This window comes from Tachypleus tridentatus, chromosome 13 (genome assembly GCF_004210375.1).
Source record: "Tachypleus tridentatus isolate NWPU-2018 chromosome 13, ASM421037v1, whole genome shotgun sequence".
NCBI classification, from domain to species: Eukaryota; Metazoa; Arthropoda; class Merostomata; order Xiphosura; family Limulidae; genus Tachypleus; species Tachypleus tridentatus.
The window spans coordinates 112,569,750-112,589,347 of NC_134837.1; the positions used below are offsets into that span (position 1 = coordinate 112,569,750).

At 31.9% G+C, this 19,598-nt stretch overlaps 1 protein-coding gene across 5 annotated transcripts; it reads right to left on the reverse strand.

Moving 5' to 3' along the window:
* Positions 1-4,412: 4,412 nt before the first annotated feature.
* LOC143237494 (techylectin-5B-like) lies at positions 4,413-18,449 on the reverse strand. 5 transcript variants are annotated; one of them, XR_013020104.1, is made up of 5 exons: positions 18,149-18,443; positions 17,285-17,387; positions 16,105-16,269; positions 7,268-7,370; positions 4,413-5,599 (listed from the first exon to the last, which is right to left on the reverse strand). XR_013020104.1 is itself a non-coding variant. In XM_076476827.1 (4 exons), exons 1-4 carry the CDS (start codon positions 18,389-18,391, stop codon positions 10,964-10,966), a joined length of 549 nt encoding a protein of 182 aa, XP_076332942.1. In that variant the 5' UTR covers positions 18,392-18,444; the 3' UTR covers positions 8,446-10,963. The 5 variants fall into 5 exon arrangements, 4 of the variants coding, with proteins under 4 accessions (XP_076332942.1, XP_076332941.1, XP_076332940.1 ...); XM_076476827.1 differs by lacking the exons at positions 4,413-5,599; positions 7,268-7,370 and adding an exon at positions 8,446-11,001 and having other exon boundaries at positions 18,149-18,444; XM_076476826.1 differs by lacking the exons at positions 4,413-5,599; positions 7,268-7,370 and adding an exon at positions 9,255-9,815 and having other exon boundaries at positions 18,149-18,449.
* Positions 18,450-19,598: the final 1,149 nt, after the last annotated feature.

A 19,598-nucleotide genomic window follows, 5' to 3' on the forward strand; every position in this document is an offset into this window, starting at 1 on the left:
AAAACGCAAAAGGCAAAATATGAGACAAATTGTCAACAAGTTTATTCCGGGTAGTTCTGTATGACATGTGTGAAACTTTGCACATTCACTGCTGAACGTCCAAAGTCTGCAAAGGCGAAGTCCACGCTCACTAGGTGAAGTTTAACGTCACTCAACGTCAATAACGAGTATGCTCCCCGTGAGCATCAATAGCTGCTTGGCATCTCCTGCCCATGGAAGCGATGAGATGACGAATCACATCCTGTGGAATGGCTGTCCACTCAGCCTGCAAAGCTGCTGCAAACTGAGGTAGAGTCTGCTGTTGAGGTTGTCGCCGTCGCAGACGTCGGTCCAACTCGTCCCAAAGATGTTTGATGGGGTTTAAATTTGGTGATCTGGAGGGCCAGGGAAGAAGACAGTGGTGAGTCGGGCTGTGTGAGGACGGGCGTTGTCATGTTGAAAAACGTCGTTGACGTTCACCATGATGGGTTGCACATGGGACCTATGAATCTCGTAGACGGTTGCGTATGGTCTGATCGGAAATCCTACGCAGCTCTGGTATGGTTGAGGCAGTAGATGTCGCAGTGGTGGTTCTATCCCGAAGGTGACGTAACCGGATGTTGCGATCTTGTGCGGGCGTGGTCTGCCAGATCGTGGACGGTCACGAGTTGATCCATGTTGTTGGTGACGATTCCATAGCCTTGTGATGGTGCTTGGGTGGACATTCACAGCTCTGGCAACATCTTATCGAGATTAGCCTGCTTCCAATCGACCAATGGCGTGGTTGCGTTGTGCTTCAGTCAGTCTTGGCGTAAGTGTATTGCGTGTCGGTGGCTTAACACTGAGCTATGAAAACCGCGAACTCGTCACCTTTATAGAGATTTTGCACATGTTGCACTTGCAGAACATGCAGATCTCTCAAACAAATTTACTGGACACGCATGCGTTTTGGCGAAAAATCCGATGTTTTCCTCCGTTTTCAAAGTGCACAACTTTTATTGTCATTTTGGTCTGACAATCAGTGCCTTAACACGTGTAACATCACATACTCTGAGCTTGTAACGTTATTACATATATTTCTCTTTAAAATAACAAAAATACCCCTTTTGCGTTTCTTGTTTTGAAGAGTATATTTTCCATTATCTTATATGATTAACGGTGACGTCATTTACTCAGATTTAATGGAGACGAAGAGCGTATATTTTATTTATTAGTTGCGAGGAATTTTCAACTTCTCTTATCTCGTTATTCATGTCACGAGGTCAACATGAACCAGCTGTCTTTGAAGGACAGTTTTCCAAGACAGTTCCGTGAACTCAGAAACGTTAACGTTATGATAGGATATTAAAATAAATAATGACCGTAAACATTTACGAGTAGTATGATTTAACTCCAGATGAATCAAGGCGTTTTTCAACTGACCTCCTATTAATTTTGTCTTTGAAAATGTTGCGAGCCTTGTTTCAGTTTTTTATTAACTTAACTTTATAGTAAGATTATGAAAGGTGTTAAGGTTAAGTTAATGTACATATGTTTACATTATGTTTGTAATCTCGACGTTGTATGACCTTATATACTTTTATTTGAGTTACTAAATACTGGTTTACTCCTATTTATACATAAGATTTTATTCATTATATTATAATCAATATTACTTTCTTACAGTGCGTAGTTAAACTTGAAGTAAACAAAAATGTGACACGATTTTTATATTTTCGAAAATAAATCTCGGTGACAGTGAAGTTTAATGCTTCTCAAATGTTGCATCGTTAACAATGAACCAAAAATATTTAGTTCATCCATATAAAAAACTTTTCGAATAATCATAGTTTTCGTATAAAATAGTTTTAACCATTGACCTAAAAAATCATCTTTAAAAATTTTATACTTCTTTGAAAATAAGGGAACATAAGTGATTCATTAATTACTGAGAATATTATTACTCTAATCTCTTACCATACACACATTTGTATAAATAAAAGTAAGAAACAAATATGTACTTAGTAAGTTGGATTTAACAGATCAAATTATAATAATCGATAGTTTCTTTTATTGAATGTAATTTTAACTAGAAGGCAGCAACATCCCTGTGATCAAGTTATAGTCTTTCTCAAATTGTGATATTCTCTGGTGACTTTGCTGTGAAAGGGAATACCACACAAAGTGTTTTAGCACTTTCTGATCATTTTTTAAACTTGTATGTTAGGTCACGTCTGGCAGATGATTCCAATCATGTTGATGTTTTCAGTTATCTGAAGCCCATGGATTTAACTGTTTGACCTTTCCATCGTGACCTGTCTCTATCTTTTCACTATATATATGGTGGTCATCTCACAAGTTACATCTGTTTTCAATGCATGTATTTCTCTCATTCCTTTTCATTTATATCGTTCTCATTAAATATTCAATTTTGCCTTTCGTTTCATTCCTTTATTTTCCCTTGGTTTTATTATATTTTCCTTCACTCTTTCTCTTTTATTTTTCCTTCTTTTCTTTGATTTTTCAACGAAAGGACTCCATCTGGAATGAAATTATGATGATGATGTGATGTTTGGATCCTCAGTGAGTTTCAGTCCTGCAGCTGTTTGGGCATTTGTGATACCATACTTCATAACCGAGGATCCGTATGGTGTCCTTTTATTAACAATGTTTGGTTACAATTTATATTTTAGGGCTTCCTTTATCGGCCAGTAGATAACACCATCCTCATTTGTTTCATAAAACTATCTATCTTCTACGATATAAAGGAATTATAAAACACCATCCATGAAATAAAATAAGAACAAGTTTATAACATTTAGGAATGAGTAACTTCATCACTCCAATTTTATATCTGTTATTTGCATAGATTGTTTCTTTCTTATTAATTCAATAGAAATATCGGAATAATACCAATTTTGTGAAGGGAATGTATTATATTATCTATTGGTTGTTTTTGCTTTTGATGTTATTATATCCATCACCGTTGTAATGTCTTTACATATTCACGGGATATCGTTATACAGGTTATTTGCAATCTCACCATATATCTTATTAATTAATAATTTTGGATAAGGAAAATTGTCAGGTTATGCTACCTTGGGTCACAGGAGTAAGACATAACTGCCAGAACAAGAGAATTCTGTCAATGATACACTCTTTTTTTATAAACGAAGGGGCTAACAACATAAGATTTGCAAGAACTTGATAAAATCGCTCAAATATATTAAAATATAAGTTTTAACAATTGTACAAACTGTAGAAAAATGTTTCGCAATTGTTCAGAGAATGCCTCATATTAAGTTAAAATGTATATTGTATGAGTGATATATTGAAAAGTTTTACATTCTTCATAACACAGTATCTATGTAGGAGGTTTATGGATATGTGTATATGACCAACGGAGTTAATTATAGTGTATTATTTATATAGATAAGATATCTAACTAAGAAACAAGCACGCAGACCATTTTGTCCTCCAGTTTACTACTTTTCACCGAGATACGCTTGTTTCGGAATTTATAAACTCTCGTTACAGATCTCGTAGAATAAGTGAGATTTATATATCTCTTTAAATATAATAAAATACACACATGACATAATATTTCTCTTACTGAGATGTTGTCTTTCAATCAGATTTTATTTAAATATCTGTAATTCTTTTAAATTATTTTCTCTGCATCATTTTTATTTGAGTTGGTTTCAAAATGGTATATCTGCTGTTTAAGCCTACGTTATTCCAGAATAAGAATATTTAACAGTAGGTGAAAATAATCGTTAAAATTTACTGCGTAGCGACAGTTCGATCTTTATAAATAAAAATGATGTAAATTGTATAGATGACCAAACTTACTGTTGAGAATAACTTTAATATAAAAATGTAATTTCTACCGTTCGTACAAACGACAATTCGATATGAAACGCACATGTCAAATACTTGGACATTTTATCATTGCTAGATTTCAGACCAGTTTTCCAATTTTAAATGGTGCAGTGAACATTACACGCTCGAGAAACTCGAGTTAATGTTAAATAAAGCTGTAATAATTAATTTCTTTGTATTATTCAGGGAGATTATCAGTCCAGCTTTGTAAGAGAAAACATGTAGACCAATCTGTCATCCATTCTAACATTCTTTCACAATGTTTCGCGTCTTTGAGTAATTTTAGGCTTTCACTGTTGATGTCAGAGAATATGTAATTATTAGATATGTATTTACCTATATTAAAATGTATATGTCATGTCGTATCCCTTTTACTGGAAGCTCTTTTGGAATCAGTTTTTCACTAAATGTTTGTAATTCTTTTAAGCTTTCTTATTTGAATCATTTAATTCTGAGTTGGCTATAAAATAGCATTGCGTGTCAAAGAGAAAAGCCAAATAGAGATCACTTTATTAAAGAAATGAAATATTTTCAATTTTGGACTTCAAAATAGAAAAATATTAATTTTGTAACGACAGTAAAATACTTAGAGGTAAAGATGTTTGAAATTGTATTGACCGTCACACTTATTGTTAAGAATAATTCTGATATCAAAGTACAGTTTCTCTAGTTCGTAAAAATAACAGGTCGAAGTGCAAAGCTCATGAGAATACGTGGATATTTATCCATCGTTAAATGTCGGACTAGTTGTCCACTAAGGAATAGTGCAATTAATATTTTATGCTCCCCATTCTCGATAAGAGAAGCATGTTATAAGTAACCATTACAGTTATGTAAGGTGTAATATTTAATACGCATTTAATTCACTATTTATAATTGAACTTTATTACTCAAGGAACTCCATCTACAACCAGTTAAGGCTGCAAAGAGGAGGTGATATAAACTCTTGGAATGTATAAGAGCTGTTTACATAAACGTTGTTTTCACTATTATATTAGCCAATTATTTATATTGAACATCTAAGAATATATGTATATGGTGGTACTAATTAATTCTTATCCATTATTTGTAGAGATAAGATATCCAGCTTTTTAAGAAAAAATCATGTAGCTCAGTTTGTCATTCATTTTACTATTTTTTCATACAGTTTTGCTTCTTCCAATATTTTACAGCTCTAGTTATTCTCCTCAGATAATATGTATGTTTATATACATATTTTTACTTATATTCAAATATGCATGTACTATCATATCCCTTTTTTCTTCAGTTGTTATCTTCAAATCGAATTTTGATGAAATGTTTGTAATACTTTTAAACTGTCTGACTGGTATGAATGAGTTTTTGATTCATTACTTGTTATTCAACTATATGTCTCAATGAAGATAACCTATAAGCTGGTTGTTAATTATAGGGCTGAATGTAGTAACCTTTTCTACTGTGAATTTGAGATTCTGAGATTTGCTATTTATTGTAACAACGAAAAATTCATGTTCTGACCTTTGAAATCCGTGAATAATTCATATGAGTGACAGTAATAGAACACGAATTAGCGGAAAATGATGTTTACTGACTGTCTTATTTCACAATTTGAAGGTTGAGAGATCTAACCCTGTCATTTACCATGCTTGTCTTTTCTGTCGTAGCATTATAATTATGTGATTGTCTATCAAACTCTTTGTTGATAAAGAAGTAGCCCAGGCTTTTGTTGTGGCCGTTTTGGACTATATACTTTCCTTGCGTTTAGAAAATAGACAAGTATCTGAAAAAGATTAAAAACAATAAATATTTTAGTAATTACAAACTACCAGAATCCCTCTTATAATCTTATGTGGTAGAAACACTTCAAAATTTAGGGCAAGTAGCGTTGGTAACATTCAATAAAAGCATACAGATATTTGGAAGGTTCATCTTCATTGCTAAACAACACATGCAGTATATCACACAATAGAATGGAGCAGAATTTCTCAGTCTTACAATATGGATTAGGTGATGCATATAAATGATACTTTCTTGTTTGTGATAAAGGAGCGTAAACTGTAAAGTTCTAACAAAGGGAGAATACATATTTCATAATTGAAAGTCATTATTAAACACAACAGGAACTAACACAATAATCTGTAGTTGATTGCTCAACAGCTAGTGTTTATAAAATCACACGATGTGGTTACTAAGAAATAAGCACAACACGAGATCTTACACTTAATACTGTGTTATAATACACGCTTATTTAGTATTTTAGAAAAACTGACTTTCTTTAAAAAAATATTAAAACCTTGGTATTTGTCAGAAATTAACTTTAAATTTGCTATTGTCTTGTTCGAGTAAATTAAGAATAGGAGCAGAATAGAACTTGGTATACGATTTCCATAATGGAGTTCCTTTCATAAAACGTCCCAAGATTTATTTCATGTATTGATGCGAACATTCTGGCTTAGTTCGTATTTATTTTATTTTCAAACAAGTCGTAAATAAAATCTATCCTCATATGAAAGATAAAATTACACACGCATGAAAAATGGCTTGTTACATAATAACTATAAAGCATCTATTTTATCGTATTGTAAATAACAGAACTAGGTAGAATGATATGCTATTTAGATAAGTAAACCTTCAAGAACATGTCAATTCCATCGACAAGTTTCGGCATGTTAACTAAAATACCGTGTGCGATCTTATCGAAAATTACTAACTAACACACAACATGAATTAATATAATATAATATAATATAATATAATATAATATAATATAATATAATATAATATAATATAATATAATATAATATAATATAATATAATATAATATAATAATTAATTAGAAATTATAATTAAACAAAATATAAAGTTGCTACCGATTGTGCCAATAAAATACATAATTTAAGCTAAATAGCATGGTCTAGCTATTAGAGATACAATCGTCAAGTGAGACATCACACATCATCAACAAAGGTGGTGGAGCCATCATAATTTTACACCCACACTAATACTCCTTCTTAAAAGAACAAAAATTGTAAAAAAATAAATTACCCTTTTCCTTCAGAAAAATATATTATCCCAGCGGCCTAGCCTTTTTTCCCACAAATCTTTATTTCTGACTTTGCCGTCCGCTTGTACAGCGGTGTGTCTACGGATTTACAACACTAAAATCAGGGGTTCGATTTCCCTTGTGAAGAGCCAAAGATATAAGAATGCGTTTTCAGACAAATTAATAATAAGTTGTCACCCTTATAATGAATAGGTGGCTGAATATCAATAATAAATCTGATAGTGTAGAAATCTTCCTAGGCCTAATACGAATTCATCGGCACTACTGTCATTAATTTTATAAAATCTTATCTTATCTTGAAAACATTTGGTGAGTTGAGAAGTTACAATCTGATATAAAGAAGTAAAATACAGCTTTCTTAATATATTATTAAAATTATTTTACCTAACCAAAATTCGCCATCTCTTTTACCAAAACCATGTTTATAAGCAGTCCATGATAGGTTGAAGTGTTGTCTGGGAGTGATGTCGTCACGGAACTGAAACACCTGTAACAAAGTAAAAGAACAACCTATTTCCTATGTGTTCACATGTAACAATTCAGTGACATCACGTAAAAGAATACTATCAGATTGGTATCGTTTAACGTGCCTATTTTAGTAGTTTCTAAAATATTTTGACAGTAATACTATTTAAAATGAAGCTGGCATGACGTAGTGAAGTGACATTCCTAGTTCCTTATCTTTGGAAGAAGTCCAGAAAATCAAATCACAAAGTTTTAAAAAATATAACAAAAATGTTATATTTTAAAAGTTGTTTGTTTCTTTTAAAGCTTATGTTTTTCACATTTATGATGCCACATGTTATTCTACTTCAAAAATATTCTCATGTTCAAAATCCAACAAACTCTAATTTTAATGAATGAATAATATTATAAATGGGATGTTTTAAGAACTCGATTTTATATTCCTGACCGTTTGTAGAACGAACCACTTGTTAAAAAATATATTCTACTCAGCGTTCATTCTTCTCCATCAGTTATCATTTTATCGAATACTACATAATTAACTTTGACGTAATTTTCTCAGATATCATGGAGACAAAGAGGGTACCTTTCAGTTATTGATTGCTGAGAAACTTTCCACTTGATCTGTCTTCTCATTAATGTCATGAGGTCAACATTAACCAGCTATCTTTGAAAAACAGTTTTCCAAGAAAGTATGAACAGTTCCGTTATCTTAGAACGTTAACATTATGGCAGGTTAAAAAGATAAATAACTATAACAGGATTAACAGCAAAGATTTATGAGCTGCATGAAGTATATTGTAATATCAGATGAAGCAAAACGTTTTTAAACTGAGTTCCCGTTAATATTGTCCTTGAACTGTTTTGATCCTTCTTCCGGTTTTTTATTAACTCACAACAGGAGTTGTGAAACATGTTGAGGTTTAGTTTATGTACATATGTTTGCATTATGTTTGTGATCTCGATGTTGTTTGATCTTACATACTTTTGTCTGAGTTAATAACTGTTGGTTTACTTGGTGTATTAAACAGTTATCATGGTTAAAAGTTGATAATAATTTGTTTTCTCTTTAATCATAAATAATTATACGATGATGAAGAAAACAGAAATTTATTAAAACTCGTATAATACATGTATATCCACGTAAGTTATATTTATTAAATGTATTGTCCATTTCTCAGTAAAAATTATGCTTTACTTTTTAAATAAAACAAGTGTTCAAAATATGCCACTTGATGCAGAGCATGCATTTGTGTAGATATTTGCGAAATTCAAAAAGCAAACAAACTACCTGTATCGTGTAATTATTACGATATAAATGCACGAAAAGTGTATATTTCCAGTATCTTTGACATATAATTAGAACAAGATCATTATAAAACCATGAATATTTTGTTTTATTTCTGAATTAGGTTTTTAAAATAAATAAAATTTACTCTAATATTTAAAGCTAACTTTCAAAGAAAGAGAGAAGTAGTAATGTCTCTTTTGTTATACGAAATTACTGACTCTTCATGTTTTCAGTCATAAGGTTCTGAATTCTGACCATTGACACTGGATATGTTTAACTTCAATTGATTAAAAAATAATTCCAAAAAGATAAATAATGGATTTAGTCATAACCTGTTTCTAAAAGTCAGTTACTCTGAAATGACTTGGCAGACAACACAGATGGTGATTTCAGAATTAAAGATATCTGCAAAAGTAGATATATTTCAACTTGACGTGAAATAGCATTGAAAAAACGAGTACACATTGCAACTACACTTAATATGTAATTACAACAATACCATTGTAGAACCAACAATATATTGTTACTTTATTAATTATGCAATTATTATAATAATATTGTAGAAAAAGTACGTATTCTCACTACTTTTATTGTGTAATTAGAATACCGTTGTACAAACAAATATATATTATTACTACTTTTATTATGAAGTGGATTTCACGTGATTATCTTCTATACTTGAGATAAACAAATATATTTATGATTATAAAATTCGTTTCCAGATAAGAAACTTTCACTACATGATGGTTAAAAACAAAAACGTCTTAAAAACAATAATGATTACGTTTTTACTTTATCAAAAAGTTTAAAATTAAAAGCAACTTTTTCCCTCTTAAAATATTCAAACCGTTAATATCACATCCAACTTCTTTAATATAGTAACAACGTTAACAACTTGAAGATAAGTACAACAGCAACATGGTTACATTTCTGGTCGAATCTTCATCTCACTTTTCTTCATTAATTATTTACCTTCTTTGAAATCGTCCCAAATAATCCCTTTCCAAGATGAAGTTTCACCCCCTGGTACATAGGGGCCATTAAGGTTTGCATGAAAATAATCTATAAACCACCAACCACTTTTATATTCAATAGCACAACTTTTAGTAATTTTGACATTGTCTCTGTCAACAGTGGAGGACTCACAATTGTTGGCTCTTGCAATCATTGAATCTCCTAACGAAAAACTAAAGTATTAACAACAAATACGTAGAAAGAAACGAATGAATAACATACTTAAATCCAACACTTTTTGTATTTTCTATTTTTGTTGATTGCTAAAGATTAGACGTACTTATGAACGATTTTGGTAGATTTTGATGTTTACTGAATGTGACCCTATGTTCTGATGGTTAATAAGTGTTACTACTTTGATTAATAAAAAGTTCTATTGGATAATATTCGTTACTGCTACATGTTTTACGAATAAACAATTTAAACCTCATTGTTAATCCATTCTTGATGTTTCCTAACTGTTGAAAATTAAATTAAAAGCAAACTACTGGAACGTCGTGACCTGTTAACTATATTTTGATTACAGGTTAATTCTATATTACATTGCACACATCAGCCACAGTGCTATGGTTGTAAGTTTATAATGATAGAGAGTAAGTATATTTGAAATTTGTGTAAAAAAAGATATTTACCTATACAAATTGTTTTATGGTACTATCAATTTTGTTCTTGGAAATGTTCTGAGCCTTGTTCCAGTTTTTCGTTAAGTTACGTAAAGTAAGATTATGAAATATGTTAATATTTAATTTATGTACATATGTTTACCTTATGTATGTAATATCGATGTTGTATGATCTTATATACTTTTGTTTGAGTTAATAACTGTTGGTTTATTTGGTGTATTAAATCCACAGTTTGGTTTAGGTTGGTAGAATACTTGTCATACATTTTATTCCTTCTAATTCTATCACTTGTTCGATATTATGTAGAAAGTGAACCCAAAACAGTAAAAACAAAACATTACTTGTCTAAAGTTTTTCATAGTATTTCAGTTAGATGGTATATTTAATATTAGTAAAGTTAATTCTACGTAATGATAGACTTGTGCTGTTGTTACTCCATGCAATAATTGACATCACTAAGTTTCTTCACTTTTCTTGATATGTTGCTGTAATTACGTTAACTAAACAAAGATATCAGCCATTTTTAATATAAACCTTTAAAATTAGTGAGGATATTTCCAGAAATTGAGCAATTGAGAGGTAACGATTTTAGTACAAGGTTTGGTGAGACGTCAGCTACAGGTCCCACGTGAATCTCAAAGGAAGTACTTTGTCACAGTCTACTTCAAGGCTACCAGGGCTTTATCGTCACAGCAACACTGTTGTAACTTCGCTTGTAATAGATTCTAAATGTCAAAAAAAAGATAAAATATAGAGAGGATGTATTTAGGGTTAACGATGTCTTACTGAGGTTAGAATAGAACTTTGGTCATCTATGTCGTGATTATAGAAGAGATTGGGTCATCTCTGTCGCGATGATAGAAGAAATTGGGCTATCTCTGTCGCGATGATGAAAGATCTCTGGTACCCTATGTTATAATGATAGACAAATTTTGGTTGTCTATGTCGCAATTATAGAAGACCTTGGATTCTCTCTGTCGTGATGATAGAAGAACTTATACTCTATGTGTCACTATCTTTCTCTCTGTGATAGCTTTACTGAAGAATAACATTAATACGCCAGAATAATTTTCGAGATGGTTCGTGGATCAAATCACCAAGATGGTCAACATTAGAGAGAATACTTGTCGTATTATTTATATTATTGACTATGGTAAACACTAGAGGAAGTCCATGTGAGAATGAGAAATGGAATGAGGCAAGAGTGCATTGTTTCGTCTATTTTCTACAATGTTTACTGTGAGACAAATTGATAAACGGTTTGAAGACAGTTTTAGAGGAAGAACCCCAAATGAATTGAGTTATGCAAATAATACAGTACTAATAATCACAAGATCAGAATAAAACTATAGGGTTCAATAAACCACATGAAGCAGTGGTCATTGAGAACATAGGTTGTCCACTACACCTTCAACGGTATCTTGAAAGCTAGTTTAAGTTGATTTTATGTTTTGTAGAATATAAAGTTCACATTTCATAAGACAGGAACTCATCAAATTCAACATTAAAAATTCATTAATAACTTGAGCTAAATATGATAAATTTTTGTTAATCTGATCTCAAAGAAAGGGGCAACTCTGATAAATTATAGTAAATAACAAGGAAACTTGATACATTAAGATAATTGTAGTTTTAGGATTGAGATCAGTATTGTGAATTGATGTAGGTTGATTTGTTTTATATTAAGAGACTAATGTAAAAGTCGGAGACAATTTTTTAAATATTTCTTTCCAGTTAAAGCAGAGTAATTTAGTGAATTCGAATGATTGTTTTAGACTTTAGTTTATGAATACTTCTAAAAATACCCGAGGAATGAGTGACTTAATTCATTGTAAATACCTCAAGTCCATTTAAGACCACTTGTACCAGAAATAATTTAAAAAGTTTGTGTTCTTATTGCATTAGTGAAGAAAGGAAAACTTTTTGTCTACTTCTCTGAACAACCATACCGAACTGTCAGTGTAGAAAACGTAAATATTACGTTTTAAGACAGAAAGTGACTGGTTGATCTAATAATCGAAAACCTGCAGTTCAGGATACATGTTGAAAGATGATCGTTGATTGAGGATCTTTACAAATACACATGTTGAAAGATGATCGTTGATTGAGGATCTTTACAAATACACATGTTGGAAGAGGATAATTGATTAAAGATCTTTACAACGAGACATGTTGATAGATGATCATTGAATAAAGAACTCTACAGCGACACCTGTTCGTAGATAATTACTGACGAAGGACATTTTTAACGATTCAACTTGGGCATGTGTAACTGCAGTTAGCACCTCTGTACAGACAAGTGTATATCCTCAGTACCATTGACATGTAATAAGAGCAATACAAATGCACAGGAAATATATATAGGATATATACATATATATAATGTATATGTAAGATCATTATAGAACTATGAATATTCTGTTATTTCTGAATTAGATTTTTAAAATTAATATAATTCACCCCAATATTCAAAGCCACCTATCAAAGGAAGATAAAATTACAGATAGCAATGTCTCTTTTATATATGAAAATACTGACTCTGTGTTGTCAGTCATAAGGTTCTGAACTTTCACCATTGACATTGGGTATGCATAACTTCAATTGACTAACAAATAGTGGAACTTACTTAGTTATAGCCTGTTTCTGAAAGTGAGTTGCTCAGAAATAACTTGGCAGATAACATAAATGGTTATTTCAGAGCTAAAAATAATTAACAAAAGTAGATACATTTCAACTTGATGACGTGAAGTAGATGATAATAGAAACGAGTACACATAGTTACTACATTTATTATGTAATTACAATAATACCATTGTAGGACCAAGAATATATTGTTACTACATTAAATATGTAATTATTACAGTATCAGTGAAGAAAACGTACGTATTCTTACGACCTTTATTATGTAATTAGAATACCGTTGTACAAGCAAGTATATATCGTTGATACCTTTATTATGTGAATACAATACGGTTGTACAAACAAGTATATATTGTTACTACCTTTATTATGTAAGTTTTATTCCTTACAGAGAAGTAGATGTCACGTCATTATCTTCTATACTTGAAATAAACAAAAGCACTACATGGCCAAAAATATATGGACACCCGACCATCACACCCATGTGTGCTTGTTGAACATCATATTCCAAAACCATGGGTATTAATAAGGAGTTGGTCTCTTTCCTTGCTGCTATAACAGCCTCTACACTTCTAGGAAAGCTTTTCATTGGATTTAAGGACATGGATGCGGGGATTCGCTCCTATTCAGCCTCAAGAGAATGAGTGAGGTCGAACACTGATGTCGGGCGAGAAGGCCTGGCTCGTAATTGGAGTTCAAATTCATCCCAAAGAAGATCGATGAGGTTGGGATTAGAGCTCTGCAGGCTAATCAACTTCTTCTACACCACCCTCGACAAACCATGGACCTCACTTTGTGCACGGGGCCATTGTCATCTATAGAAAATCATTGTATGCTGTAGCATTAAGCTTTATCTTCACTGGAACTGAAAGCCTAGCCCAAAAAATTAAAAAAAGCCACAGACCATTAATCTTCCTCCACAAAACTTTACATTTGGCACTATTGATTAAGGCAGGTAGCGTTCTCCTGACATCTGCCAAATCCAGATTCTTCCGTCAGACTGCCATTATTTATCACTCCAGAGAACGCATGTCTCCTGCTCCAGTGTCCAATGGCAGTGTGCTTTACACCACTTCAACCGACGCTTGGCATTGCGCACGGTGTTCTTAGGCTTGTGTGGGTTTGCTCTGAAATGGACACCTATTTCTTGAAGCTCCAAAAGAACAGTTCTCATGCTGACGTTGTTCCAGAGGCAGTGTGGGACTCAGTTGTGAGTGTTGCAACTGTAAGCAGACGATTTTTACGCATTTCAGCGCTCGGCGGTCACGTTCTGTGACCTTGTGTGGCCTACTACTTCTTGGCTGATCTGTTGTTGATCCTAGACATTTCCGATTCACAATAACAGCACTTATAGTTGCCCGGGACAGCTCTAGCAGGGCAGAAATTTGACGAACTGACTTGCTGGGAAGGTGACATCCTATGACAGTGCCACGCTGAAAGACACTGAACTCTTCAGTACAAACCGTTCTGCTGCCAATGTTGGTCTATGGATGTTGCATGGCTTATGCTTAACTTTATGCACTTGTAAACAATGGATGTGGCTGAAATAGCCGAGCCCACTAATTAGAAGGAGTGTCCAAATACTTTTGGCCATATAATGTATATTTACGATTATGAAATTGGTTCCCATATGAGGACTTCCACTACATGATGGTTAAAAACAAAAATGTCTTGAAAACAATGATGATTATGTTTTAACCTGGTGAGAAAGTTTAAAATATAAAGTAACTTTTTCCCTGTAAATATATTCAAAACGATAATATCGCATCCAACTTCTTTAATAAACGAACAACGTTAACAACTTGAAGATAAGTACAATAGCAACATGGTTACATTTCTGGTCGAATCTTCATCTCACTTTTCTTCATTGATTCATTACCTCCTTTAAAATGGAACCAAATAATCCCTTTCCAAGATGAAGTTTCACCCCCTGGTACATAGGGGCCATTAAGGTTTGCATGAAAACAATCTTTAAACCACCAACCACTTTTATAATCAATAGCACAACTTTTAGTAATTTTGTCATTGTCTCTGTCAACAGTGGAGAACACAGAATTGTTGGCTCTTGCAGTCATTGAATCTCCTGACGAAAAACTAAAGTATTAACAACAAATACGTAGAAAGAAACGAATGAATAACATAGTTTAATCCAACACTTTTTGTATTTTCTATTTTTGTTGATTGGAAAACATTAGACGTACTTATGAACGGTTTTGGTAGATTTTTATGGTTACTGAATGTGACCCTATGTTCTGATGGTTGCTAAGTTTAAATATTTGGATCAGTAAAAATCTGTATTGGATAAAATTCGTTACTGCTGCCAGGGATGGATACAGATGGGGGGATGCATCCTCCCACTGGCCATACCAAAATTGTGTTAGTTAATGGGAAATCAGAAATATAAAGTACTGATCATCTCAATTAGAATACTTTTGCTGTATGTTTACTTGTAACATGTTATTTAGGAATATATGAAAGTTCATTGTCACATGCACTATGTTGTGTGATTCAGTATAGTGCTGTACGATTACTTGTAACTTGATATTTTAGAATAAAATCAATAAATGAAAGTTCATAGTAATATATGTTTATTTTATTTGTTTCTAAATTAATTCCATGAAATTTATGTTGCAGTAACAAGGAAAAGTTTACTTGGAGTCTGGTTTTAGTCACTGTTACTTAGTCTATCATCCCCCCCACCAAAAATTCCTTGTGTCCACCACTAATTGCTGCACGTTTTACGAATAAACAATATTTAACCTTTCTGTTAATCCATTCTTTATGTTACAATGTTTCCTAACTGTTGAAAATTGGAACGTCGTTAACTGTTAACTGCATTTTGATTTGAGGTTAATTCTATAGTACATTGTACACATCAACCACAGTGCTATGGTTGTACATTTATAATGATATAAAATTAGCATATTTGATCTCTGTGTAAAAATACTGAACTATTTACCCATAAAATATGTTTTATGGTACTTAGAGGTACTTAAACAAGCTGTCATGGAAAATATTGAAAAATTGAGATATTTATGATCATTCAAAGAATAAAATTTTTATGTGGTGTGAAGTTTGATTGTTAATTGATTATGTTATAAAAGAGAATATAAGTTTAACACTTGATAATGAAGACACTAAATAAATTTATCAGTAAGGAGAGAGAAGAGAGTAAAAATCCATCTTACCAGCGTTTCCACGATAGGATCCAAACGTTAACCTGAAGTTTTCTCTCTCACTACGTACTAAAAAGTTACTGTATTTGGCATAAGTTTTTTCACCACCAAATGTTTCAAGGTCTACCCTGAGTTCCATGTGGTGACTGTTGGAAAGTATGAAGAGGAGTTCATTCCCTGAAACACAGATTACTGGAGAGAATTAACATAATCTAATCACAACCATAATGAACTAATGAACTTTCAATGAACAGATACTAAGATTTAATGTAGCCATCAAAGCAGTAGCCTGACGTGCGTGCAGGCGTCCTAGTTGTCGTTGTTATTAGTTTAAATTAATATTCATATCACATCGTAAGTATAAGAGCCGTTATTTGTCACTTTAAGGTCATTCAGTTATTGTTTATTGGTTGATTTCATTCACTCTCACTGCTAAATATAAATATCTTTATGGTTCATTCATTTCGGTAAATATCAGTGGTTCATATTACAAATTTTGTCTATATTTTTCTATAAATACACTTTTACCCAAATCTAACCATCCTCATCCTTCAAAAGGAAGTTTTACTTATCATCTCGATAAATGTTTTAATCTTGTATTATGTTACAGATGATAAATTCTAATTCTTCTAAAAATTAACTCTTTTTATGGCAAATATCCTTACAACACTGGGTGATGTAATATATTATGTTAGGCAGTATAATACGGAGAAATGTCGTTTAAAGTTTACTTTCATTAACGTTGCATTAGGACTATTTTCAACTCCAAATGTTTTATAATTCATTCTACTTCTATCATTTGAGTCATGTATGAACTGAAAAACTGACTTGATACATATCTTGTTTCAACAGATCAAAGTATATATATAAAACATTTTTTTATAAAACAGACTTATTTATATGATATATTTTGAGATGTTAGTTTGTTTGAAGCTCACCCTAAACTACACAATGGGTTGTCAGTGTTCTATTCACTATGGGTATCGAAGCACAATGTTTCGCATTTTAGGTTAGTAGACATGCTGCTGTGCTTTTGAGTGTTACGCTGGTAGGTGATATGTACGAAAATAATTCCAAATAAAATTATAATACGTGAAACAAGACGTATTTACACCATGATGGAAAGGCGTGTGGTAATATAACCTCGTTCAAGTAAAGATACTTGTTTTTGAGTGGATGTAAATTATTTTACCTAACCAGAATTCACCATCTCGTTTACCAAAACCATGTTTATAAGCAGTCCATGATAGGTTGAAGTGTTGTCTTGGAGTGATGTCGTCACGGAACTGAAACACCTATAAAGAACATAAAGAAAACAATCAATAAATAATCTATATTTTTATATACACCACATGATTTCATAAAAAATCAAACTACAGACGGTATAATATGCTATACTAAACATATTTTAAATATGCAAAACAAGTCATATGACAACCATAGCCGATACAAAGTCGCGTAACATCAGAAGTAAATATTTTCTTTGACATTCTTAATTACTGTGAGACCTGCAACAAGTCCTATCCTAAGTAAGCTGAGCAAATGGCAGCATCTTGTGATAGTTGTTAAAATACAACATGGCCAGGCGATAATTTATGTATTATAGTAGTGCGGTGAGGCTAGAAAATCGTTTAAATATAACGTACTCATCATATGTTTCAATTGGATAAAAAATTATTGAGACATCGTGAAACATATTTACACATATATATATAACGTTAGAGATTCTCTAACGTTATAACGTTAAGAGCAGTAAAGTTATAACAATTATATTTTGCATAATAAAGCTAACCTTACTCAGAAAGTAACGTCATTATTTTCTAATTTTCTTAAGCACCTTACGTAACATAAACATTTATAAAAGGTATCCACAAAATTTGTACAGTAAGTTGTTCACTTACTCATTCAAACTAAACACGTTACTAAGATAAACACTTACATCTAAAACCATTAAATTATAGTTTTAAATGTCAGTAATACAAGTATTAGTGGAACATTTTAGTAATTTGACTGAATATATTTTGTTTTAAAGAAAAAGCTCGCATATATAACTCACCGTCCACCCTCCCCCATCAGTAACCATATCGCAGAATACTATCACAGGTCTATGGTAGTAACGAGGCCAAATGCGATACCAACCGTTTTCAAAAAAACCTAAAGCATGTAAATCTAAACAGTTAGTTGCTGGGCGAAGAACATCTGACTGTTTGTGTAAAAAGTTAAACGATTGTACTGGTGAATGTAGGCTTAAGATATAATAGAGTAGCACTAACACTAGAAACGACACTGATGTGCCCATTTTTAGGGTAATTTGAACAGTTTCTGATTTTCTGGAAGCGTTCTCTTGTTTTATATACACGTGCGAATATCTTGTTAATTTAATTAGTGTATTCCATTATCTTATATGATTAACGGTGACGTCATTTACTCAGATTTAATGGAGACGAAGAGCGTATATTTTATTTATTAGTTGCGAGGAATTTTCAACTTCTCTTATCTCGTTATTCATGTCACGAGGTCAACATGAACCAGCTGTCTTTGAAGGACAGTTTTCCAAGACAGTTCCGTAAACTCAGAAACGTTAATGTTATGATAGGATATTAAAATAAATAATGACCGTAAACATTTACGAGTAGTATGATTTAACTCCAGATGAATCAAGGCGTTTTTCAACTGACCTCCTATTAATTTTGTCTTTGAAAATGTTGCGAGCCTTGTTTCAGTTTTTTATTAACTTAACTTTATAGTAAGATTATGAAAGGTGTTAAGGTTAAGTTAATGTACATATGTTTACATTATGTTTGTAATCTCGACGTTGTATGATCTTATATACTTTTATTTGAGTTACTAAATATTGGTTTACTCCTATTTATACATAAGATTTTATTCATTATATTATAATCAATATTACTTTCTTACAGTGCGTAGTTAAACTTGAAGTAAACAAAAATGTGACACGATTTTTATATTTTCGAAAATAAATCTAGGTGACAGTGAAGTTTAATGCTTCTCAAATGTTGCATCGTTAACAATGAACCAAAAATATTTAGTTCATCCATATAAAAAACTTTTCTAGTAATCATAGTTTTCGTATAAAATAGTTTTAACCATTGACCTAAAAATCATCTTTAAAAATTTTATACTTTTTTGAAAATAAGGGAACATAAGTGATTCATTAATTACTGAGAATATTATTACTCTAATCTCTTACCATACATACATTTGTATAAATAAAAGTAAGAAACAAATATGTACTTAGTAAGTTGGATTTAACAGATCAAATTATAATAATCGATAGTTTCTTTTATTGAATGTAATTTTAACTAGAAGGCAGCAACATCCCTGTGATCAAGTTATAGTCTTTCTCAAATTGTGATATTCTCTGGTGACTTTGCTGTGAAAGGGAATACCACACAAAGTGTTTTAGCACTTTCTGATCATCTTTTAAACTTGTATGTTAGGTCACGTCTGGCAGATGATTCCAATCATGTTGATGTTTTCAGTTA